We start from the raw sequence: 27,283 nt of genomic DNA on the forward strand, positions 1-27,283 counted from the left end.
CCGTAGCCGTCCTGCCCAGCCACCAAGTCCTAGGCAAGAACAGAGCACTAGAAATCTCCAGAGAAGCCTCGCCAAGATTTGACAAGGAGAGAGCAGATGCCACCAAGTGTAGGGAGTGGGAGCGCCTTGACTCTCCTAAGAACACACCCAAGTGGGCAGGGAGCAAAGCATCCAGGGCTCCCTATCCACTCAGCCTCATGAGCCCAAGATCAGTGAAACAAGCCAATCTTGGCATCAGCAAGAATGCAAGCCCAGAGACAGCAGCCCTGAGCGGCTGTATTTCCTAAGTACAAATTAACCTTGGGAGTTAGGAGAGAACCACTAGTGGGATCTGAAAGGTCTGTTTTAGAATTAAGGTTACCTGGAAGGGAGGAATATATTCAGAAGCTTCCAATGCCTGAAGCCACCTCAGGTAGAAGGTTAGAACATTAGCAATCCAGTAACAGCCATCGTTCCTGCACTCAAAAGCACTCCGTTCACTGTCCCTTCTTTGCCATAGTGGAAAATCACTACCCATTTCCATCCTTTAGACTGCTATTAGTCACCTGTGCAGCTCCTCTCCTAGTGCATTTTGGGGGAGTTTGGCATAATGTAAAGAAAAGAATGCATTGACCACCTTCCAAATGCCATACCATGTGCTGAAAGCTTTGGTCACATATTAGTAAGGCAAACTAAAAGCTCTAGAAGAGGTGTGCCATTTGACATGTGAGGAAACTGAGGCTTGGTTAAATAACAGGTCCAGGGTCACAGAGACAGTACCCGGGGAATCTGAACCAAGGTGTAACAGGGTCCAGATGCTGGGCTCCTTCTAAGCTATGAGACTATGGAAAGTGCCCTTGCCACCTGACCAACATGCAGTCCTTCTTCTTTAATAACATAGTCCTGATTTTATCTGGGGAAGTCACAGGTCCAAGTAAAATTGCTCACTATCCCAGCCCTCCTTTTGCAGCCAGAGCTGGCCCTGCAACACAGTTCTGCCAATAAGAATCCCAGGGAAGAGTGTCCCTCCCACACCCACATAAAAGAATGTAACTTCACTAGAACAAGGCTCTCAAGCCCTTCCTTCTTCCTGGCTGGAAAACTGGTGTGAAGGCTGAAGGCACAGCAGCCCTCTGCCGCCATGAGGAGAGCTGCACTGAGGACAGCCAGTCAAAAGGACAGGAGGTCCAACCTGGCCAACACAGTGAAATCCGGTCTCTGCGAAAAATATAAAAATTAGCCAGGCATGGAGGCTCATGCCTGTGGTCCCAGCTACTAGGGAGGCTGAGACAGGAGAATCACTTGACCCCAGGAGGCGGAGGTTGCAGTGAGCTGAGATCACACCATTGCACTACAGCCTGGGCAACAGAGTAAGACTCCATCTCAGTCGGGGAACAAAAGGACAGGAGGTGACTGGATCCCTCTGAGGCATGAAGTTACCATAACCACCTGGGATGGCTACCCCTGGTGTCTTGTTCATGGGAAGAATATACTTCCACTTTAAGCCACTGCCAACTGGGCCTCCATCACTCACAGCCAAGCCTCCTCCTAGCTGGTGCATGTGTTGGTCTACCTAAGAGGACTCAACTTGGAGCCAACACACAGGAGATAGGGCCCTGGCTCACCCACTGAGTAGACAAAAGGTAAGGGAATGAATCTGGAACTTTCCTCCTGAAAACACTTGTTGATGTTTCTCAGCCAAATTACCCTTTCGATTCTTTACCTTGCCAGCAGCCAGCGATGGCATCTCCCCAAGAGGGCAAACACAATCTGCTTCATTGACAAATTGAAAACATTTTTCCACAAAAAGGAAAAAGCAGAATGGTAGCTCCCCAAAAACCATGTGAATAAATTGCATAAATAGATTTAAAATAAACCAAGACACTCCCCTCTCCCCAGCCATGCTGGCATCCTAGAGGCATGCATAGAAGTGTGAAGGCACCAGGCCAATTTTAATTCAGCAGGAGAAAAAAGGAAAATAGACTGCTGTCAGGTTATCCGAGGGCTGTAAGGGCTGCCCCACTTGATCCACACACAGAAGAGTGGCAGGGCTGGTAGGCACTGCCCAGAAGGTAGAGGAGCGGGTACAGAGATGGACAGCAGCAGGAGGGGCAGCGCTGCTTCCTCTGACTGCCTGTGCCCTTGCTGCCAGCGTACACCATCTGACGCTAGCCAGGAGGGATGGCCCTGATCTGATCAGGTTTCCCTACAGTTTTAGGTTCACACATGACCACGTAAGACCTCTGCTCAAAAAATGAAAGCCCAAAACGCTCAGACTGGCCTGGGCTTCTCTCAAGAACAAAACAGGAAGTCAGGGAGGGTGTCACCTGCTGTTCTGATGCCACTCTCAGATGGCTCAGATCACCCCTCCCAGTTGGTGCAATTTTCAAGGAAGCCTGTTGCTCTGTTCCCTTGGGCTCCAGTGGGCACTCAGAGGCCAAGGAGCCTGGCTGAGGTCAGCAGCCTGGACCCTCAAGAGGCTATAAAGAAAACACTTCTGCACAGTTCTCTCCAGCCCCCAGCCCCAGCTGTCAGCCTCTTTAGCTCATCCCTGATGCTAACAGACATTTTCAGAGACATGTGATCTGCTAATTAGAAGCAGTGACACCAGGAATGGAACCGCAATCAGCCATTTGCCTAACAAAGTTAGCAACTAATGAGGATGTCCAGCTTCTGTCAGCACACAGCAGAGGTCACCTGAGCCAGGCACCATGGCCAGAGAAAAGAAAACTGAAGGCATCTGCAGACCCATGATTTAGTGACGGGGGAGGTGCCACAAAATCCAAATAACCCCAGGTTACAAAACCCACGTATCATTCCAGCTTCTTAAAGAATACACACACATCTCCTACTATTCAAAAAATGTTGGGCTCCCCCTTCCCACAGCAGGGCCATTCTAGAACAGTAAGATTCTGAAATTCCCACACTTGAATCTGAGCAGTCCACAAAGAAACAGCTTTCTTTAAAGAGAAGGAGTCTACAAGCTCCGCATAGGGTTCAAAACAGCTAGAGACTATCTTTCACCTTCTCCTTGCTCAATGACACTACACTGCCCAGCTTGTCCTGAAGAACACCCTCCCCCCCGGCACCGCCCAACCCCACATCTTCCCCTGGTCTTTCTCCCCACTATAACCAGGGTAACCACCCCCTATCTGGTGGTTAAAAATGTATGAAACAGTTGAGGGAAAAACAAGATTTCACCCCAAGTATCTTAGTCCATTTTCTCTTGCTTATGACAGTATCTGAAACTGGGTAACTGATAAAGAAAATGAATTTATTTCTCATAATTCTAGGCACTGAGAAGTCCAAGGTCATGAGGCTGTACCTGGTGGGAGCCTCCTTGCTAGCAGGGACTCTCTGTGAAGTCCCAAGGTGGTACATGGGATCATGTGGTGAGGGGGCTGAGTGTGCTATCTCAGTTCTCACTTTCTCTTCCTACAAAGCCGCCAGTCCCACTCCCATGGTAACTCCTTAATCCATTAACTAATGAATCCACAACCGGATTTAATCCATTCATCACAGCAGAGCCCTCATGACTCAATCACCTCTTAAAGGCTCCACCTCTCAATACTGCCACATGGGGATTAAACTTCAACATGAGTTTTGAAGGGGACACATATTCAGATCAAATTTTTTTAGGGTTGTAACAACAACAACAACAACAAAGACCACATGTGACCGCAAAGAGTATTTACTATCTGGCTCTTTACAGAAAACGTGTGTCAACCTCTGATCTAATCAAGAGACTAAGCTCAGTAGACAAAAGAAAGAAGAAAAAGTAAAATCTCCCAGTTTATGCCTTTTACTGGTCATCTGAGCACAGGCAGTGCAGATCTCCACGGGATTCAGATCTCCATGTAAAGCTCATACTGGAGGAGGTATAAGCGACAGGGTCACCAGAGTCCCCAGGTCACTAAACTTCTAAAACAGCCATGACAAACAGCTTGACCCAGATATCAAGACTGCCTTGACTGAATGTCAGATAGTATACTTCATAACCTCAGACCAGAGTTCCCAAAGCCCACTCTCTTCCTTGTTCCAAGCAAGCTAAACCTAAAGTCTGTAAGGCTCTGACTAGGACACAAACAACTTTTTAGTTCACTCCCAGATATCATTATAATGAAAGCCTTTTGAAACTCTGTTTTGTTTTATTGCTTGAAAAGGGTCAGACCTTTGAACTGTCACCCATTCTACAGAAGGCTGTGATGGGTGCTTGCTTCCAACTATTAGCAATGGGGCACCGCGATGGGACCACAAAGGAAAGGTAACGGACAACTGCATGACGGGCTTCAAAGCAGTAGCACCTCCACACCCTCACCCACTCAAGATCTGCCGTTTAATCACATTCACTGCCTGTCTATAATTTGCTCAGCACTACAAAGACCAAAATGATCGCATCACAGTTCTTATTCTCAAGGAGTTTATAATCTGAGGAACAAGATGATAAAAATGTAGGAGAGGAATGTTAGGAAGAAAGGCTACAGCTATGGTAAAACCAGAACCAATCCTCCATCTCCCTCATAATTTTAGAAAATTGCAATTCAAAAACTTTGAACATCTTAAAATCATGATATAGTCGGCCCTCTGTATCCACAGGGTATTGGTTCCAGGACCCTCCACAGATGCCAGAATCTGTGGATGCTCCAGCCTCTTACATAAAATGACATAGTACAGTAAGCCCTCTGTATCCATGGACTTCGATCCACAATTAGTTGAATCTGCAGATACCGAAACTCGTGGACAGGGAGAGCCAACTGTATCCAGTTCACATAGCTAGGGTGGCAGCTACCTGGAGCATCTGAGCATTGAAGAGAATGAAGCAGTAAGAGATCAAAAGTCCTCTGCCACTGGGAGAGCAGGATAGGACAGCTACTCTTCTGGTGGAATCCATAGGTTAGAGGGGCACGTTCAGGGACGGAAGCACTTTTATTACCAAATCTTCAATGTGAAGATTTGGCCTTAGCTTCTTGATTTGCAACTGAAGTATTTTCGTAGTGATCAATGACCAGCTGTCTCCTATTTACCTCTTTGAGATTCAGAAAACCGCTCCACAGAGCTCCCCATCAGACTTCCAGGATGCCATTCCACAACAGCGCCTACACTGAGCCCTCTAGTCTCCCTTTCACCACACCTTGCTATTTCCTATAATCCAAAGACTTCATCTTCTCCCAACACATGGTCTTTGCTCAAGAGTGCCCTCTATCTGCAGCATCACTCCTCCCTCCTCTCCACCTGGCAAATCCTATTCATTCTCCAAGATCCAGCTCACTGGTGACCTCCTCTTAGAATTCCTTCCCACCCTAGCAGGTAGTGTCAGGTGGTTCCGCCACCTTGCTCCTCGAGTATCTTCCTGTCCCTCTAGGATGACCCTTGCAACACTGTGTGGTCACTTCTGAGAATGTTTAACTCTCCTAATAAACACATCTTCTCAAGGTCAGAAGCTGTATCTTATTCATTTCCATTTTTTAGTTAACTAATCCAGTGCCTAACTTAACGGGAATACAGAGTATGTGCATGTGTGGTGTGTTTTACGCACACACATAAAATAATTGCTCAGTAACAAAGAAAAGAAAGTTTTTGCTAAAGTTATTTATTTATTTTTGGGACAACTTTTGCTCCTGTTGCCCAGGCTGGAGTGCAATGGCACAATCTTGACTCACTGCAACCTCCACTTCCTGGGTTCAAGCAATTCTCCTGTCTCAGCCTCCTGAGTAGCTGGGATTACAGGCATGCACCACCACACCTGGCTAATTTTGTATTTTTAGTGGAGATGGGGTTTCACCATGTTGGTCAGGCTGGTCTCAAACTCCGGACCTCAAGTGATCCACCCACCTCGGCCTCCCAAAGTGCTGGGTTACAGGTGTGAGTCACCATGCCCAGCTAAGATAGTTTTTGCTTTCTATCAGGTGTACTGCATTCTTATATACCTAATAATATGTGCCATGAATGCAACAGGCACAGTTGTAAATCTCATTCTTCCCTAAAGTAAACCATTGGCCAGGACTTGATTACTCCAACCACTGGATTTTTACGACTGCACCCATCTGAAGACTCCAATCAACAGCACTAATCTTTTTGTTTCTTCTCAGAATGTTTGGACTCCTAAATTCTCCATCAACTCAGAGGGAGAAACACCACTCACAGGATCCAGTGACACCCATGGCCTTCACTCAGACCAGAACCGGGGCACCATCAGTGACAACAAATATGCATCAAAATATGCATCAACGCACACAGAACATTTCATCACTGCTGCACTAGGTGGGAAAGAGGAACACTTCTGTCATCAGATGTAGATTAGAAAAATTATTACCTTTCCTTTTCATTAGTTTTATAAACTTTTCCAATAATAAGCTGAACCAATCCCTTATGCAGAAGAAGATTTAAAAGTCAATATAGGAAAAAGTGAGCGGCAAATGAACAGGGGGGAAGAGCACATTACATGTTAAGTAGCACTCAGTATAATAGGAAATCCTCCAGATGAGGCCACAGGTTCATGTGGAGGGCTACAAGGGTAGCTGAGAAGGCACCTAGGAGTGGGCAGACAGGTCATTCTGCCGGTGACCATGCAAGGTCCATCTCAGGGTCCAATCCTTCTGGAGGGCTAGGAGGATGTGCTGTGATCCACACTGCCACACCACCAGGTCCTTCAGCACTCCACAAAGCAAGTTGCCAACTGGCCACCTTCTTCAATCCTTGCATGTGGAAGACTCCGGAGAGGAAAGAAAGATTTCCCTGCTTTTGTTAGGTTCTTTTCTCCATCTTTCTCCTCTTCTTTAAATCTTCCAAAATATAGTTTTGGAATATAGTTTTGGAAATATAGTTTTATCTCCACTAAAAGCACTCCCCAACCATACCAACCCAAAGGGAGCCCCCTCCTTCAGAAATGATGGCCATAGCATCTGCTCAGCATTTAGTTGACTGCCCTGGGTCTCTGTTAACTTTCGGGACAATGCCTGGCACCATCTTCCCTTCTCCTCTGTTTGTACTGAGTACTGAATATGGTTGTACGCCTTCAACACCATTTTCCATAACACCTCCTACAGGAGATGCATTTCTAATAGCATCAAGTAATAGAAGCCAACTCTGGCTTACTTAAGCAAAGGAGAGTTGATTGGTAGGTCATCAGTGGATGATCCAAACTTCAAGAAGGCAGGAGGACCAGAGAGAAACCAATGGTACCCTGAGAATGTAGGAGATGGCAAAAGTTACAACATCAGAGCATGAAGAGCCTGATCACAACACCTGAGTGACAATGAAGAACTCCCATCCTAGCCTCCTGCAATTCCTCTGTACTCACTCAAAACTGAAGGTCCTTGGGCACAAGGTGCAAGCTGGCTGAGCTCGCACTGTGTCCAGATCCAGCTCTCACAGAGGAAGCTGGGCATTGGAATTACAATCATAAAAAGTCTATACATAGCAGGAAACAGGAACGCTCACAGAAGAAAACTGGACCGCTAATTGCATGGAGAAATGAATGCTGAGCAGTCAAAAACCACGAATGCCCACAAAAGTAAATATTTTTTAAATGAAGAACTATTTAAAATGAAGGACTAAAATTGCATCACTATTCCCTAGGAATTCTGGCTCAGAAAAGGGAATTATTATCCACCTAGAGACCTGCAGGGGGAAAAAATCAAGGAAGTTCTTCCCCAAGGGACAGTCCTGAGAAAGCGGAGCTAACTTCCTTTGTAGAAGGAAGAAAGGGAAGCTGTGAATTCTCTTTCACTGTAATTAACACATTCCAGGTGAGAATGAAGAGACAGCACACCTGTAGGTTATGATCTTCCATCTCTAGAGACGGTCAACTTTCCCTGCTCATGCCATACTGATTAACGCTTCATCTCCAGGATAAGGGTCCTTCTTACTTGGTTGTCAGGCCACCTGCAGAGGGGTGATCTGCCTCTCAGGGACTGACTGCAAGAGCCTCTGAAGGCATGCCCTGGCCCCCATTTCTCACTGTATCAACTGACTTCTCACCAGGATATCACGGGGTTCTAAAAGCACAAGTCAGATCCCATCACTCCCATCCTCACAAACTTCAAGAACTGTCAACTGTTTCAGGATCACTGAGGGCTACTTTGTGGATTAACTCCTCAGGGCATCCAAGGCCTTCTAGATCAGGCTTCAAACCTCACTCTTCTCACTAGATCAGATCACCTCCTCAACACCCACCTGTCTCAGCCCAGCTGCCCCTCATCCTTTAAGGCTGAAGTTAAATGCCAACTCCGATCCACCAGCAGCTTATACCTTTGCATTTCCAAATCATATTATCTTTTCCCCCATTTAACACCTACTGCAACCAACCTGGTCTTTTTCAAACTTCTTAGTTTAAGTTTGTCTTCTCCACAGGCTAAAAATTCCTGAGGGCTAGGATCCTCCCAGAGGGCCTGATTGAACCTGCATTTCTGTGCCTACTGCAGGCTTCAAACCTTTGTGTAGTCATCAAATTGGTAAGCTAAGGCCTGTTCCTAGCCAGCAAGTCTGCCTTCCCCACCAAGAGAGCACAATCCCAAATATGCTCCCACATCGTGTTCAACCCGCTTCTACACAGCATCATGTGTACCAGGCTACCCACCTAAAGTAGGGAAAGGCTGTTCCTAGTCTCAAACTTCATGGCCTCCAGCAGATGTTGTAAGATGCGGCCCACAGTCATGCTTCCCTCCCCACCTTCCTTGCTGTCAGTCCTAATTCTAGCTGGATGTGTACCCTCTCTAAAGGGACTAGAAAAGATCCCTAGCTGCAGTCAGTGGAGCCCTCTGTATCCCCTCTGCTGAGGACTGGCTTAGCCATGGGCACTTGTTACCATTCAAGCCAATGTGATGTAAGAGGAATTCTGCCAGGAGCTTCTTTGTGATAGAGACACAAGGGCCAGCAGAGCCTCTCTTCTACTGAGGGTTTTACTGTGATTTGCAGGGCAGTAACAGCCTTCGTTAACCATGGGGAAAGCCTGCCTAGGATGCACTCGCACACTGTGGATGGCAGAGGGCAGGAAGAGAAGCACCAGGTCCCTGATGATGCCAGTGAACCACTGAATTAGTCAACCCTGGGGGCACTTCTAGACTTCTCATGTTGCAAAATAAATGCTGCACTTAAGCAAAAAGATCCTAATAGCCGCCCATCACTTAAATGTATTAGTGACAGTAGTAATAACAATAGTGCACTTCCATGATCTGCTGGCATGTGCTAAGTCCTGGACAAATACTATCTCCTCCGATTCCCTGGGCACTCCTGTGGGTGAACATCATGATCTTTGAGCAAGGCTCACAGACAGTGTGTCCAGGATTTGCGCCCAGCCTGCCTAACTCTAAAGATTATACCCTCCCTCTCATATATTACATGGCTCCAGGCCTCCAGTCCTCTCCCCTCACACCCTCCTGACACACATACCACTGCAGCCCTGACACCTGTGAAGTTTCAGAGCTGAATGAGGTTGTCAAGTGTTCTAGTCCCTTACCGTGTAGACCTTAGGCCACGGAGATTGCAAAAACATGACACTGGCACCAAAGCAAATCACTGACAGAGCCAGGGCTAGAAGAACCCAAGTTCCTGGCTCCCAAAAGACCCTTTTCCACAGAGGTACAGCTGAGCATATCCTAGGGGCAGCCTGAGCCAGCAGGGCATCAGACAAACCAGGTGCCAAGGCCTGCCCCCTCTTTCCCAGGGTGCTGCCCAGCTTGGGAGGCCAGTTCGAGGAAAATATGCACTCACCAACCGGACTGACTTCTGCTCCTCATGACTGATGCTGCTTTCACCTGTGGGCAGGGATACCTTGGAGTGCTTGGTGGCAGCCTCTCTTTCCTTCTGTGCCACCTGGAAGAGTTTATCCTGGACAGCAGCATGTTCCTGTTCATACCTGTGCAGAAGAAAGATGAGGAGAAATAGATGCAGATGGCGTGACAGGCAGTCCCATAGTCAAGACAAAGTCTGCGCACTCACTTCAGCCGCCAGGGAAGCACTGAGACCAGCCAGTAGCCAGACAGGAAAGGAGAGAGTGCTGTGGAACCGCACACCCCATCATTCCCCGCCTGAGCTCAGGCATCAATGACAGCTCCCCAGACAAGGGGAGACAATGACAATGACACTGAGCCAGGACAACACAGCTCAGGAACAGGAGCCCTGGCCACGTTAGGCAGCCCCATGCCCAGTGAGGGTCTCAGGGAGGGGTTCAATCCAAGGACTGCCTCCGCTCCAGAGCTCGAAGATTTGAGATAGTAATAGTCCTCTGTTTGGAACATTTAACTCTTGTTCCTACCCTTTGACATATTTCTGGGCATTCTGCCTAGTAAAATAATCCTATAGAGAGGAAAAAAGTTATTAGCGCTGAGAGGCTCTAACAGTATTATTTATTATAGTGAAAAAAATGCAACCAACCTAAATGTCCTCAAATCAAGGTCAAGCTACAGAAAATATGGTGTGATCATATAATGAGCTATGACATCACCACTAGAAAATATAGTCTTTGATTTGTCTATAGATTGAATCTAAAAACTGAGAACCAATAAATGATGCTTTTAGCAATAAAACAATTTATAAAGCAGATGAAACTAATGAAAAATTATAATACTAAGTGAAAATAGCAAGATATGAAATTATCTATGACTTTCAAAAATAACCCTAAACAGGGGGGGCTGGTGGGGGGCAAGGTGGAAAAGAACTTGAAATACTTCAAAATATTAACAATAGTTGTGTTGAGATGATGAGTCTAGGGATGATTTTTTCACTTTATATATTTTCTAAATCTTTCATTAGAATGTATTACTTTATCATGTTTAAAATGTTTAAAAGCAGGGTTCAGGTTGTGGTTAGCTTTTCCTTTTCTTTTGGTTTTGGGTCTCATAATGTGGCCCAGGCCAGAGTGCAGTGATGCAATCATAACTCATTGTAAACTCCAACTCCCAGGCTCAAGCCATACTCCTACCTCAGCCTCCTGAGCATCCGGGACTACAGGCTTGTGTTACTACCCCCAGTTAATGTTTTTAATTTTTTTTTTTTTTTTGTCAAGACAGGGTCTCACTTCGTTGCCCAGGCTGGGCTCAAACTCCTGAGTTCAAGAAATCCTCCTTCATAGTCTCCTAAATTCACTGGGATTATAGGATTGAGCTACCACACCCAGCCAGGTCAGTTATTTTTGCTGAGACTTCCTAGGGAGGGTAAATTCTTACAGTGTGTGTCTTCACCCATGGCTATGCAACAGACCCAACATGGCTGAACTACTAGAGGGCAAACGCCCAACTGTAGCTGACACTGGGCCCCCTAAGCTGACCTACTGGGTCCTCTGACCATACTGAGGCCAATTTCCTCAGGAATCCTGAAGAGGTCAATCAGTAACAACTACTATGAGCATCCAATGAGAACTCTGTAGGCCAGGCACTGTGCCCAGGTGCATGATATACATTAACATATTTAACCATGACAGATCCCAATTAAAGAAGTACTCTTCTTAGCCCTTCTTAGATGCAGTGATTTTTCAAGTTCATCTAACTAGTAAGTTGCAGGATCAAGATGCCACCCTGTGCTCCACTGGGGCCTCTGTGACTTAATCACTTTGCTAAAACTTCTCTGGTGACAGGAAGCAGGTACCATTTCAGGGGCATGGCCAGCTCTTGGAGTTGTGGCCTGTCCTGACAGAAAGTCACCAACATCTTGGAACCAGTTCATCTGGACAACCACAGTTAGAACTGGGAGGGCTCCACTTCCTCATCTCTCTAAAAACACGCCTGCATGCACACACACATGCAGAAGGTCCAGGCTCTCAACTGTTTAGTCCTAGATTTTTTAAATGATTCTTTTTTTTTTTTCCAGAGACAGGGTCACCCAGGCTGGAGTTCAGTGGTGCAATCATAGATCCCTGAAGCCTCGACTTCCTGGGCTCAAGTGATCCTTCCACCTCAGCCTCCCGAGTAACTGGGACTAGACAGGCACACACCACCACACCCAGCCAATTTTTTATCTTTTAGAGACCGGGTCTTGCTATGTTGTCCAGGCTGTTCTCAAACTCCTGGCCTTAAACAATCTTCCTGCCCTGGCCTCTCAAACTACTGGGCATGAGGAACATTAGCAATCAACTCCCATATAGCCCTTTTGTTGTTTCTTCATCTTTAAACTAGGACTAGTGACACCTATACCATAGGGTTGTCCTTCAGTGCAACTGAGATTAATTATGTGAGACAAACCCTCTAGGGCTTCAGGCAAGGAGAGGGGTACCCAGTGAGGAAAGAGGCTTTTAGGCAGAGCACAGTGCCAGGAGCAAGTGGGCTCTTGGGCTCACCTCTTGACACCCTCCTTCGTCCCTGAGGGCTGCTGGCCACCACTGCTCCCTGACCTGGGCATTGTGGATTCTGCAAAAGAAAGAGAAGAAAAGGCCTGTCAGTGGCACCCCAGAGTTCATGAAGACACGATGTCACCCAGAAAGGAACGACCCCCATGAGTGAACGTGTCCCTTGAAGGCAGCGCCACAGATGCGTCCCCACAAAGGAGCGTCCGCAAGGGCAGACAAGAAACACACCCTTGATTCAAGCTGTTTGGAAAGCCAGATGATCCAAGCCACCTCTTATCCTGAAGGGGTCTCTGCACCAGGATGCCTACAACACTGGGCAGCCTGCAGACAGAACCCCTTGAGTGCAGTGTTCCAAACCCATCCCTACTCTATTGACAATTATTTGGAATCCAGGTCATCTCCTAAGCACACGCCAGGAGTGGTTGAAGGAATCACTGCTTTGCTTCATGAGGACAGCCTCCAAGGAAGAGGTTTTGACATAGGGAAGGGAAGGGGTGGGAGCTTTTTAAATCTTGTTTCCCTTAGTAACCACCTGAGTCTGCACAATCCTGAGTGTGGCAAATGCTCCATATTAAACCTAATTCTAGCTAACCCCTATTGCCTCTAGTATTACTGGGCTCTTTCTGTTGTTACAGCAGATCCCTTTTGATTATCACAAATTTGGGGATTTCTGAGCAAATTCAATTCACTCTCCCCACCACTTGCTGACACTGAAGGTTTTGTCCTACTCCTGTCCCCAGCCTTCACCCTTCCAAAGCTCTCTGTCAGCCAAAGCTCACCAAATTTCTTGGCCTTCTCTGATGTTCCACACCTCACTCCACCACAGGGTTCTATGCAGCGGCAGCCAGAAGCGCACAGAATATAACACAAGAACCAGGCTGTGGGAAGCGCCCAATGAGGGTATACGACTCCACCCCGAGCCATCAGGGACCCTTCAGCGGGCACTTCGGAAAGTGGTTGGCTGTAACTTGCCCTTTCAAACCCCGTCACAAGAGGAGGGCACTCCCACGCTGCTCAGCAACATGCCAGGTTCTCGACTGCGGTGAACACGGGAGGCTGCTGTGGGGTTTCATCTCCACACCAGTGCTCCCCACGCTTATTTGCCTGAAAAGCTTTACTGAGGTTTAATGTCTGGGCATTAACAAGACATTAAAGACATTAATGTCTGGGCTAAAACAAGACATTAATCTTGTTTTTAATATCATTTTCCATTTTTTCACTACAAAAATAACAGGCCTGCCAATGTAGAGCATGTGGCACTCATCCTCTCTCCCCCTTCTGCCTGTCCCCCACTCCCTTGGAGTGCACATTGTTGAATATGCATTTCTTCCAGTATTAGCGATGTGGAGATCCTGCCGTGAGTATGGCTATCTGTGCACATTTCCTACTGAGCTGCCTTTCTTAAAGATCACCACATATTAAGATTACCAGGACTATGTCCAATGTTATATTTTCCCTAACTTACCCATTCCTGTTACCTCTTTCCTAAATTGTCTCTAATTTCTTATATTCACATTTCCTACTTTTCTTAAGGTTTCATTTAATATGGTGTGTAGAAAATCTACGCTCTCTTGTACTTTTATGGCTTCTAGTCATACATTTCCAACTTTTACTTCCTCTGACATTTTAGGGGGGTATGGTATAAGAGGGATTTAATTTTAACCTCTTTTTCTAACTTTGTTCCATCAGTAAAATAAAGCAAACACTGGTTTTAAAAGTACAAATATCTTAAACGTTGTTAACTTCAAGACAGTCCATTGATGGTGACTCCTCTTTAATATTCAGAGACCAAACTTGCACCTAGCATTTAAACAGCAAAGTATTTTGTTGTAACTAACTCCAAGTGACAAAAGAACTACTATTCTTGCTTTCTAAACTGCTGAAACTTACCAAACTGAAGCAATTGCTTATTTCTTCAAAGCTGAAACTGATGTTAGTATTATACATTATGGCAATTTTCACTTGTACCATCACTTTCTCCCGCTTTCAAGTTAATCCAGTTTGTTAAAATGCATTGGGTCAAGTTAGACCCCTCTTAAGCCCTTCTCATCAGTCAGCTAGAACCACCATGGGGAGTAAGTGAGCCCTATTAGAAAAGGACAAGGGCTTCTTCAGGGATTTTCAGGAATCTTACACAGTCCCTTTACTGGTAGGTAGAAAGACCCTGGGGTAAATCTGAATCCAGGGACTGACTGGCTCCTGGCCAGACAGCACAGGGTTGGAGGTGTCGGGACATCTGGCGGGCATCCCTTGAGGATGAAGCCAGAGCGCTCTGGCCACCATGGGAGGTCTCCATGTCCTGGCTCCCGAGGGCCACCCCAACATCTTCCCTTCCCTTGTACCTCATATTCCAGAGACAGCAATACTTCTAGATCCCCAGGCATGCCAGGCTGCACTCCGCCTCCAGACTTCTGCTCCTGCTAACCACCTACCCCCAGTGCCCACCTGCCACCATTCCTCCTGCCTCTCACAGTCCCTCCTCTTCCCTGAGCCTGGGATGGATTCTATTGTTGCATCACAATATAACACATAACCCATCAGGGCTGACATCTGGCTCCATAACCAGAGCCGGGTGTGCCACGAAAGAGGGTCCCTGCCCACCTATCACTGTGTCCTGGCACAGGGTACAGGACCTGGTCCCAGGTGGCCTTCAGTAAACACTAAGTCAGCAGGATACAGCTCTCATCTTCTAAACTCTTACAACCCAACAGGGAAGATGAGCAGAAAAGGCAAGTGAAACACGGGGCCAGGCCCGAGACGAACAATCTAGTGGGTGGTAAGAGGTTCTCCATGTGAACCTCTGTGGTGGCATGGCACCTCCAGCCAATTATTTTTTTTTTAATCGAGTTACTGAGTCTGATAGACAGACCCAAGTTCTCAAAAACTAGTATGTTTTGAGCAGTTACTCTAAGGAATTTTTTATTTTGTAATATTTTAACATTTGTATGTCTTACAGCTTTTTTTCTTAAAACACTTTCCTTATGTTTGCTACAAGTCATTATTTGGGGGAAAGTACACATTTATTCATTTGCAATAGGCACAATAGAGTAGGGAACGAATCAGCTTTAATTCTGGCTTGGGCACCAGCTTCACAGTAGGCCACGAAGAGGAACTCTTAGGACCCCCTCCTAGAAGTCCACGGGGGACCATTCCAGGGGCCAGGACAGGAGCTCTCGACCTGAGTGTCAGGCAAGGGCCGCTGTGGGCAGGCGCCTAAGTCACTGATGGAACTCTCCCTTTTTTGGCCCCATTTGCATGAATCCACATCATTCTTTGACGGGCTTTGGGCTTGAGTGGCTGAAACTGAGTCATGGCTGTGCTGCTTCTGAGAGGCCTTAAATGCAACTTCTTTCCTCAGCTGTCAACCCAGATTCTTCTGCCTCAGTTCCCACATGGAGAAAGTCAGACAGAGGAAAAGCGGGTCAGTCCGAATCCCAGCAGCTCTGGCAACAGCATCCATCACTCCCAGAAGGCCACACTCTCCCGGAAAGCCCATACCGGATGGAGCTGCTTACGTCATCCAGAAGCCAACTTGAGCCCTGCGCCATCAAGTGGGCTCAGAGGAGCACCCATCAATCCTTTTACCATCTCTCTACCCTCCACAGAACTGTCACAACCCCCATACCTTTGTGAGGGGCTCTCAAGTTGCCATCTGGCAGGCCAAACATAGAAGACGCAGGAGCGGAGGGTGGAGAGCTGGGCTCCTTCATGCGGTTCACCACATTTTCAGACAGCTACAGAAGCAGAAAGGAGGGGCAAGAAAAAGTTATGTCACAGAAGTGCCTGGAAGCAAAGTCTCCTCTTTATTCAGGCCTCAGATTTACCAAATGTGTACACTGTTTCCTCAAGACCAGCTCCAACAAGGCAATTCTACTAAAACTCCTCTTGTGGTGGCCCGGTGCCTACCAGGTCCCTGCTGAGCCCATCTGGAATCCCAAGTCTACCACCGTTATGTCCCCTGCTGGCTTTGTGGCTTCACCCCCACCACTCCCCTCCAAACTCCTGGTCCTCAGGGGAACCTGACTTCTCACTTTTCTCACCTCCTCTGAATTCAGGCACGCTCTTCCCTCTGAACCACTCGCAGCCTGCCACCTTTCCCCTACACCCTGGACATCTCCACCTGTACAAATCATATCCTTCTTTTGGGGGTACCTCAATATCCCCTTCTCCAGGGAAGGCTACTCCCCAACAGCATCCAAGCGAAGCAAAGGCGTACCTCCTTCCATCACATTTCACTTTATTCCACTTTGCAAATAACACAGTTTTTACAAGTTGAAGGTTTGTGGCAAGCCTGCATCAGGAAGTCTATCAGCGCTGTCTTTCCAACAGCATGAACTTTGGGTCTCTGTGTCATGTTTTGATAATTCTCACGATACTTCAAGCTTTTTCATTATTATTATACCTGTTATGGTGATCTGTGATCGGTCACATTTCGTGTTACTCTTGTAACTGTTTCGGGACACTGCGAACATTGTCCCTGTAAGATGGTGAACTTAACTGATAAATGCTGTTGTGCTCTGACTGCTCCAGCGACCAGCCATTCCCCATCATCTCTCTCCCTCTCCTCAGGCCTCCCTGTCCCCTGAGACACAATGAAATTAGGCCAATTAATTACCCTGCAATGGCCTCTAAGTGTTCAAATGAAAGGAAGAGCCGCATGTCTCTCACTTTAAATCAAAAACTACAAATGATTAAGCTTAGTGAGGAAGGCATGTCGAAAGTCAAGACAGGCCAAGAGCTAGGTCTGTTGTACCTAACAGCCGAGTTGTGAATGCAAAGGAAAAATTGTTGAAAGAAGTTAAATGTGCTACTCCTGTGAACACATGAATGGCAAAGTGAAACGGACTCATTGCTGATACGGAAAAAGGTTTAGTGGTCTGGACAGAAGATCAAACCAGCCACAGTACTCCCTTAGGCAAAAGCCTAATCAAACCCAAGGCTCTATCTCTTTTCAATTCAGTGAAGGCTGAGAGGGGTGAGGAAGCTGCAGAAAAAAACAGTGAAGAGAGCAGAGTTTGGTTCATAAGACTTAAGTAAAGAATACTTTTATATTATGGACATAACATAACATAAAAGTGTAAGGTAAAGCAAGAAGTGCTGTTGGAGAACCTGCAGCAAGTTATCCAGAAGATCTAGGTAAGATCATTGATAAAGGTGGCGAAACTACACGGCAGATTTTCAGTGTAGACAAAACAGCCTTCTACTGGGAGAAGATGCCATCCAGGACTTTCATAGCTAGAGAGGAGAAATCAATGCCTGGCTTCAAACCTTCAAAGGACCGGCTGACTCTCTTTAGGAGCCAGTGCAGCTGGTGACTTTAAATGGAAGCCAACACTCATTTATCATTATGAAAACTCTAGGGCCTTTAAGAATGATATTCAATCTACTCTGCCAGTGCTCTAGAAATGGAACAACACAGTCTAGATGACAGGCCATCTGTTTACTACATGTTTTACCAAATACTTTAAGCCCACTGTTGAGACCTGCTCAGGAAAAAGAATTCAGTCAAAATATTACTGCTCGTTGACAATGAGCCTGGTTACCCAAAAGCTCTGATGGACATGTACAAGATGAGTGTTGGTTTCATGCCTCCTAACACTGCATTCACTCTGCAGCCCATGGATCGAGGACTAATTTTGACTTTGAAGTCTTATTATTTAAAAAATCCATTTCATAAGCTTAGAGCTGCCGTAAACAGTAACTCCTCTGATGGACCTGGGAAAAGTAAATTGAGAACTCTCAGGAAAGGACTAACCATTCTGATGCCATTAAGAACATTCATGATTCATGGGAGGAGAGCAAAAGTATCAATATTAATAGGAGCTTAAAAGTAAATTCTAACCTTCATGGATGACTGTGAAGGGTTCAATATTTCAATGGAGAAGTCACTGCAGATGTTGTAGAAATAGCAAGAAAGCTGGAATTAGAAGTGGAGCCTGAGGATGTGACTGAATTGCTATAGTCTCATGATCAAATTTGAACAGATGAGGAGTTGCTTCTTATGGATGAGGAAAGAAAGTGGTTTCTTGAGATGGAATCTACCAGTGAAGATGCTGTGACCACTGCAGAAATGACAACAAAGGATTTGGAATAGAATCATAAACTTACTTGATAAAGCAGCAGCAGGGTTTTAGAAAACTGATTTTGAAAGAAGTTCTACTGTGGGTTAAATACTATCAAATAGCATCATATGCTACAGAGAAATCTTTTGTAAAAGGAAAAGTTGAACAACGTGGCAAACTTCATTGTCTTATTTTATAAAACTGCCACTGCCAACCCAACCATCAGCAACTACCATCCTGATTTGTCAGCAGCCATCAACACGGAGGTAAGACCCGCCTCGACCACCAAAAAGTTCATGACTCACTAAAGGCTCAGACGATCATTAGCATATTTTGGCAATAAAGCATTTTTAATTAAGGTATATATATTTTTTAGATATAATGCTAGTGTACACTTGAGACTACAGTATAGTGTAAATGCAACTCTTTTATACACTAGAAAACCAGAAAGTTCATGATTTGCTTTATTTTGACATCAGCTGTACTGTGGTATCTGGAGCCATGCCCGCACCACCTCTGAGGTGTGCCAGTAATACTTCTTCCCTTCTTCTGAGCACCCCCGACAACACACGTGTGCTTCTTGGAGAAGCACTACACCTTCCGCCTGCCTACCCTGATGGTTTTTAAATACCTCGAGGGCTAAGGCTGCAACTCACTCATCTCTGTACACCTCCAGTGCCACACATAGAGTAGATAATCAAAATACTGCTTGACTCATTTCACCTCAGTTCCCCTAATGAACACTGGAGAACCAAAACTCTCATTCATTCTAGAGGAAGTGAAATAGGCCTAAGGGTGTCATAAAACAGTTTGCTGAGATGAAACAGCAAGCTGGGGATCAATCCAGGATAAAAACCCTTAAGAGTTCACTTTAGTAAATATTTATTAAGTGACTAGTATGTGCAAGGCATCATAAAGCACAGCTGAGGAAAAGACATTAAAAATTACTTTAAGACAAAAGACATGATCAGCAACTCCACTTCCAGATATCTCACTGAGAAAAGTACTCCCCCATGTACACAAAGGCACGTGGAAGGATGTTCACTGCAACACCAGAGGAAAAAGGGAAAAAAGAAAAGGAAACTACATAAAGAACCGACAGGGAACTGATTGAGGAAATCTTGGCATATACACCCTATGGAATTTTATGGAATCATTAAGAATGAGGTAAAATACATATACACTGTCATGGAAGACACATGAGATATATAGCTGATTGTTTAAAAAGTCATAGAAGTTTTTTGTACATCTCAATTTTATAAAAATAAAATGCAGACATACAAATATAAATATTGCTGAATTTGAATATATGCATATCCATGTACACACAAGTGCAAATTGCATTTGGATCTCACATGCATGCACATAAGACACATATGCAGGTCTGCTCTGAGGAGAAATCTACAAAGCTGCTTAGCAGAGCATTCAGAGGACGAGGTCCCACAAGTCGGAGCAGGAGCAGCTGGGGCAGGATTTTCACTTTTGGCACTTTTGTGTCTTAATTTTTTACCATGAATATTCACTTAGTCACAAAAGATTGCAATAATAGTAATAGAGTCCCTGTAGTATTTAAGATATATACAAATCTAATAGCTAATGACATATGACAAGAGAAGACCAAACATATCAATGGAAGGGAATAAGGAGGCCATAAAGAAACCTATATATCTATGGTCAGTTGATTTCAACAAGGGTGCCAAGATGGTTCAGTGGGGGAAAAGAGCAGTCTCTTCAACCAGGGGTGTTGGGACAACTGGATATCCCTTGCAAAAGAATACAGTTGCACATCTACCTTACACCATATACAAAAATTAATACAAAACAGATCCGAGATCTAAACATTAAGAGCTAAAACTATAAACTCTTAATAGAAAACACAGGGATAAATCATTATGACCTTGGCTTTGGCAATACATTCTTAGAGATGACACCAAAAGTATGAGCAATGAAAAAGAAAATAGATACATTGGACTTCTTCAAAATTTTAAAGTTCTGAATACCAGATGGCACCCTAGGGCAACTGAAAAGACAACCCACAGAATGGGAGAAAGTATTTACAAATCATATACCTGCTAAGGGATTTTTATCTAAAATATATAAACACCTCCCACAACTGAATAAGAAAATGAAAAAAAATCGTATTTTAAAATGGCCAAAGGATCTGAATAGAAATTTTTCCAAAGATATCAAATGATCAATAAGCACACGACAATATACTCAACATCATTACTCCCAAGAGAAACATGGGTTTAAACAACAATAAGATACCACATCACACCATGAGGATGGCTATAATTAAAAGGTGAACTTGTAAGGGTCAGCCATAGTGGCTCACATCTGTAATATTAGCATTTTGGAAGGCCAAGGCAAGAGGATAACTTGAAACGAGGAGTTTGAGACCAGCCTGGGTAACATAGTAGGTCCTTTCTCTAAAAAAATTTGTCTTTAATTAACCAGGTATGGTGCCATGTGCCTGCAGTCCTAGCTTCTCTGGAGGCTGAGACAAAAGGATCACTTGAGCCCAGGAAGTCAGGGTTACAGTGAGCTATGATTGTGCCACTGCACTCCAGCCTAGACAACAGGTGAGAGCCTGTCTCCAAATAAGTTAATTTTAAAAGTCAAACCATAACAAGCATTTGCCAGGATGAGAGTTACACATGGTACGGCAATTCCACTCCTCACTATATACCAAAGACAAATGAAAACATGTATTCATATCAGCATATCTATAATAGCTAAAAAGTGGAAAGGACCCAAATGTTCATCAACCAATGAATGGATAAGTAAAATGAAGTGGAATCTATACAATGGAGTATTATTTAGCCATAAAAGGGAATGAACTACTGACATGTTACAACATGGAGGAACCTTGAAAGCTAAGTGAAAGGAGTCAGACCCAAAAGACCACACTGTGCAACGTATTATAGAATACCTTCACAACAGGCAAATCTCTAGACACAAAAGTAGATTCGTGATTGCCTTAGGCTTGGGGAAACACAGGGACTGGGGGCTGACAGCTACAGAGTAGGTAGGATTTGGTGGGGAGTGCAGGGGGTGGGAGTGATGAAAATGTTCTAAAAATGATTATGGCAATGGTCACACATATCCGTGAATACACTAAAAACTATTCGATCACATGCTTTAAATAAGTGAATTGTACAGCATGTGAAAAACATATCAATAAAGCTGTTACAAATAAAAAGGGAGAGAACACAAAAAACAGAGGAACAGCCCAGACAGGAGGTCACTGAGAACAGCACAAGGAGCGATTCCAGCTGCTGGAAGCAGCCAAGAGAGGGATGGGCTCCCTACGGCAGGAGCAGACTTAGCGGACAAGCTCCATCGCAAGGGCAGGGTGGCGGTGTCTTCGGAAAGGCAGAAGCCTCACAGCTCAGGGTAAAGCACAGGGGAAGAGGAACAGACAGGAAGAGACTGTGCCTGCCGCCGCAGGTTCACTTCGGAAGGCTTGGGGTGGAAGGACTTGGATAAAGCTGGCACAGAAGGAAGCTTGGAATCAGGCAGAGGGAGGGGTCGAACCATCCCGAGGAGATGCTGATAGTTGTGAGCAAGGAAACATCATGACAGCCTACGTGGGAGGTAGAATGAAAGGCTCCTCTGGTGGCTACCCTGACTACAGGGAATAAACGAGAGCACAGAGTTGAAAAAAAAGGAGTTTTGATCTCAAGTTCGTGGAATAACTTGTGTGATAATGACAAAAAAAGGTGGGGGGAATCAAGAAAATTATTCTAAGAAGGCAGCAGATCTGTTTGATTGTAGGTAAATACAAAATTCCCATATGATAAAAGGGAGAAGCCTTCCCAAGTCTGCCCATCTGCTCTTTTTTTGTACTGTAGCAACTGAGACCCTGAGCGTCACTGTACGGGAGACTGAAGAGAAACATCAAGAGCCCAAGTCCCCAGTGCTTACTGGGGTCAGTCACAGGCTCAGGGTGGAAACAGGACACCTGGCTGGGTGCAAGGTGACAGCAGGAGCAACGTGGAACTTCCTTCCCAGGAGGTGGAAACACGGAACAGGCACTCAAGAGGGAACACTTCGGGAAAGTTCCTGAAGCCAGCACTTCAAAGAACACAGGCTAAATGAAAAGATTTGGGCACCCAAATGGTGGCTGAAACCGGCTAAGGCTCATTTTTAAATTTTCAGGAAATGTGCTGGTTGACTTCATGACAGCAGCTTGAAATTAGCCACAGTGGTAATATCCACCACAGAAACCGGCCAATGCTACAAACCAGGCCCTTTGAGAGGGGTCAGGAGCAGAGCCAGTTATTAGAAATTTACCAGCACACAACTGGACAGCACCCCACATCATAGAGTGGACCCTGTGAGAACACACCAGGCCCCTGAGGGATTGAAGACCCAGATGAGTGTCCTGAGTAAGATCAGCACTGAGGACTGAACCTCCAGGGATCCTGGGATCTCTGTGGGTGAGCACAAGGCAACCATAACACATGTGGTTGCACTTGTGTTGTGCATGACAGTGGCAGTGTCTACATGACAGTGGCAGTTGCAGTTGACGATGTCCTAATCCATACCATGGAAAAAGCTTGCGATACTGGAAAAAGCAGGCCCTGATATGCAAAAGACTCTTGGCCAGGCATGGTGGCTCACACCTTAATCCCAGCACTTTGGGAGGCCAAGGCGGGCAGATCACCTGAGGTCAGGTGTTCAAGACCAGCCTGGTCAACATGGCAAAACCCAGTCTCTACTAAAAATACAAAAAATAGCAGGCACCTGTAATCCCAGCTACTCAGGAGCATCATTTGAACCCAAGAGGTGGAGGTTGTGGTGAGCTGAGATCACGCCACTGCACTCCAGTCTGAGTAACAAGAGTGAAACTCCGTCTCAAAAAAAAAAAAAAAAAAAGATGACTCTGGTACTGCAGCCCAGGCAAGGACCAGAGGAAGCAGCCTGGCCAGAGGCAAACAGACAAGGATGCCATAGCCATGACCCACTGTCCCTCTTCATGGGGCGCCCACTGTGATGGCAATGTGCTAGAGGCAGTGGGCAACAGCAGTGAAAGGGAGTGACACAGTCCCTGGGTTCCCGGAGCTCACATTCGGATGGCAGGTGAGAGAAAACACACAGTAAATACGCTAGGTCCTTCCTCACCTAAGCCAGGATACCAGTAACTGTAAATCACATCATTATTTTACATGGCCTGATGAAAGACAAAACACCCTCGTGAAACTAGCATTTCTCCTATCATACACAACATCGCCGCTTCAGAAATGCTTAAACATATGCTGAAGAACCAGTGAGGTCCACTAGTGATCAGTGCTCTCTACGAATGAAGAAACAGTGATTACAAAGTGAGGGCAGAATGCAGGGCAGTGGTGCAGGAGGCCGCACGCACCAGGGAAGTCTGCTCAGCTGTGATATTCATGTTAAGACGCCCGCCCAGAGATGAGGTGCCCAACCACATGTATATCCTGAAACCTAGTTCCAACACACAGGAGAAGTGCAGTCTCTCAGAAGGACCAAGTCTGGCATGTCTGAGGGCCCCACAGAAGGTCGGCAGGCTGGAGGACAGTGAATGAAAAGAAGGGGACCAGACAATCAGGCCAGAGGGGTAGGCAAAGGCCAGACTGTGTGAGCCCTGGCTGACCAGGGTAAGGCATTCACATCTGATCCGAGGGCACAAGAATGCCACTGCAGGGGTTCTGCGCAGGTGAGCAGCAGGCTCAGATTTGCCAGTTGCAGCCCTGGGGGACGGGAATGGAAGCACGCAGCTCAGTTTGTAAGAGGTTAATGAAAACATTGGCAAGATTCTTGTTGGCAGTGAGAGATTTGTAACTTTTTTATGTTGCCACAAAATACAGCAAGTAATATTTTTAATCAACAAATATACATACACACACAGCAGTCATGTGAGAATAAACACCATCTGGGCAGTGCTCCCCGCACCAACAGAACCAGAGGGGAGGCCTCCAGAGCCAAACGGAGCTGGGTGCTCAGTGCCACAGCCCACTGGTCACGGTGCCATCAGAGCTTGCCGGGAGGCCCTGTGTGGTCAGTGGACAGAGGGCTAATCTAGAGCAATGCAGGGGAGGAGGAGCTCCGCCCACCCTCCAGCTGTGTGGCACTGCCCCAATCCTTTAGCTTCTCTGAGCTTCACAATCCTCACCTAGGAAATGGAGCCTCCCTCAAGGCTGGCCTAGCTGCAGCACAGCTCAGGAACTCAGTGCTTTGCAGTCAGACCGGCCCGGGGTTTGAATCCAGCTAAGCTGCATATCAGCTGTGTGACCTTGGCCAGGGGACTTCCTGGCTCTAAGTCAGTTTCCTCATCTGTGAGATGGAAATAATTAATGGTACAGACGCTACAGTGATCTCCAGGATTAAATGAAGCAATCTACAGAAAGCAGGTGGTACAAAGTAAACAACTGATATTAGCTATTAAGTGAAACTACAACGTGCTATACAAATATTAATTATAATTCATACCACGCACATAATGGGTACATAAAAATATACGAGTTGATCAATAATAACAACAGTTAGCATTTGCCACAGACCATCAGCACTGTTCTAAGTGCTCTCCATGTAGCTTTGCAACCTTGAGCAAGTCTATTCTCACCTTGTCCATCTTGTGTACAAAATTAAAGTGGGCAGATTGTTTTTAAAGTGCCCTCCAGATCTGACATCCTGTGGCTCAAACCTGAATCTGCCGTCACCCTGGAGTAATAGGGGGATACCAAGGAGGGGGCCTCTTCCCTGCCACTACCATGGCACATTTGGCTGGTACCTCCACAAGTCTCTGATGACAAAGTGTAGTCTAGGAAGAGACTCTCTCTCTCCTCCCCTCTCCAGCCCATAGTCTTTGCCCTACAAGCTCCATGGCTGAAGGTGGGGAAGGCATGCAGACTGGGGAAGGCCCGCAGACAGTCCGAGTCAGATGCAAGGCCAGGTCAGGGAGAGGCTCAAGCTTCAATCTAAGCCACACACACACAGACACACACACAGACACACACACACACACACACACACACACCCTCAGCACTTCCACCTTAACAAATGCATTTGGAACCCAGATCCCACTTCCTTCCAAGGAAGAAACCAAAATTTGACCCTAACCAAAATGCCACCCTCACCCGAGAGCAACTGTGAACTTAAGAGTCAAGTTCCCAAAGGGCTGCAGGTTTCTTTTTTTATTTTTTAGAGATAAGGGCTTGCTATGTTGCCCAAGTTGGTCTCAAAATCCTGGGCCCCAGAGATTCTCCTTCCTCAGCTTCCTGAGTAGCCAGGACTATAGGTGCATGCCACCATATGGGTTTCTTTATTAAACCATATAGGTAAGTAACCATACAGGTAAGTAACATGGAGTAAGTCACATGGCCACCCCACGACTAAAAGGTTGGAAGGGGAAGGGTGCCATCCTAAAAAACTCAAGTAGGTATTACCAACAACTGAATGAACAAGGACAGGAGTGAGCAGTGTACAGCTGACCCAATATAAGGGGTCATGAAGATGCAAGTTATGATTGCAACTGAGTTGCGCCACCTAACGCTGCCTACCTACTGGTTAACATTCATCCAGCACTCACTGTGCACAGACCACCTCACTAATCCTCACAATGCCACAACCACCTTCTACATGAGGGAACCAAGGCAGAGAGAGGTTAAAGAATTTGCCCAGCCCATGAAGCCACAGGACCAAAGCCTGACTGCAGGGAAGGTCACAGGACCCTAGGCCTGCGTGTTTAACTGCTGTGCTGCTCTGCTCTGGGGGCAGCAGGCTGTCACCCCAACAGCAAAAGCAAGGGGAGATGCATCTGCTAAGCAGCACTAACTACCTAGAACAGGCCCTAGAAGGGACGACCACCACAGAAGCTAAAGCGATAAAAAGCAGAGGGGCCACGATTGCTGTGGAAAGGCCAGGGAACCAACCAACTCCCAGCAGGCTCAGCCTCAAAGGGGACTGCAAGCATTTCCCCAACTCCCGTCTGGAACCAGCCCCCCATCCACCCCACCTCTGCCAGCACCGCCCCTACCCTTACTCTGTTTTGCTTTCTTCACAGCACTATGATCACCTGGCACAACAGACCCCAAGCACTTCTTTATCTTCACTTCACCAGCACAGCAGCTCCATAGGCACAGGGATTCCATGGGGCTCCTTCTGTATCTTCAGTGTCTAGCACACTGGAGACACTCAAATGTTTGTGAACCACATGAATTAAATATTTATTAGAGGCCTGAGTCCATAACACGGCCCTAGTGCGATGGATTATGTGAAGATACAACACCCATGACTCTGCTACTCAAAGAGCTCACCGTCAAGCAGGGTGGAACAGACAGGCACACATGGAGAGGAGACAAGCCCCTGAGCAGTAGACACGAGCAGCCCTGCTAAGGGCCCAGGAGATTCAACAACAGAAGCCAGAGTTTCAGCTGGAAGGGAGACGGCCTGAATCAGGCCTGAAGGGATGATGGCGGAGAAGGGGTGTGAGCAGGGGATGGTGTTTCAGAGAGAGGCGCAGCATGAGCCAAAGCACAGAAGGGAGGGAGCACCAAGGAACGCCATGGCTTAGTCTGGCAGGGACGTGAAAACATCAGGTGTGAGGGGCTGCTGGAGTGCCACCTGCTGTGGGCCTTGGGTGGCAAGTCAAGGAAGCTGGAAATGGGAGTCAATGGAGGCAATAAGCAGGGACATGGACAGGGTCTTCTCTTTGTACAGGAAGGTCTGGCAAAGCAGGAGGCAGGACTGAGATCATGAAGGGGCTGGTGGCAGGGACACCACCACAACAGTGCAAATCAGGAGGAAGGGCAGTGAGAAGTGTGACAGCTGCGGCAGTGATGGGAGGGGAGGGAACAGAGACAAAAGACACCAAGGAAGTGAGACTACTTCAGACCACCTGACTGAATGCACGTGTGAGAGGAAAAGGGAATGGATGGAACTGGGTAATCTCATTTGTACTCACAGAAGGGAAAGAGAACACTTGTATCCATGG

General features: G+C 46.3%; 1 protein-coding gene across 11 annotated transcripts in view; it reads right to left on the minus strand.

Annotated features, from left to right (window-relative positions):
- The window catches only part of CHCHD6 (coiled-coil-helix-coiled-coil-helix domain containing 6), a 243,992-nt gene that overhangs the window by 207,453 nt on the left and 9,256 nt on the right, over nucleotides 1–27,283 (minus strand). For 4 of the 11 annotated variants that reach the window (XM_078351869.1, XM_078351867.1, XM_078351868.1 and 1 more), the window contains exons 2-5: nucleotides 18,102–18,321; nucleotides 15,885–15,993; nucleotides 12,251–12,320; nucleotides 9,691–9,835 (exon numbers count right to left, since the gene is read on the minus strand). In XM_078351869.1, coding sequence (XP_078207995.1) covers nucleotides 9,691–9,835; nucleotides 12,251–12,320; nucleotides 15,885–15,993; nucleotides 18,102–18,107 — 330 coding nt within the window. In that variant the 5' untranslated portion in view covers nucleotides 18,108–18,321. Of the gene's footprint in view, nucleotides 1–9,690; nucleotides 9,836–12,250; nucleotides 12,321–14,601; nucleotides 14,748–15,884; nucleotides 15,994–18,101; nucleotides 18,322–27,283 lie in introns of those variants that run through there. The other 7 variants (XM_002758707.6, XM_008982272.6, XM_008982273.5 and 4 more) reach the window with 3 other exon arrangements.

This window comes from Callithrix jacchus, chromosome 15 (genome assembly GCF_049354715.1).
Source record: "Callithrix jacchus isolate 240 chromosome 15, calJac240_pri, whole genome shotgun sequence".
NCBI lineage: Eukaryota > Metazoa > Chordata > Mammalia > Primates > Cebidae > Callithrix > Callithrix jacchus.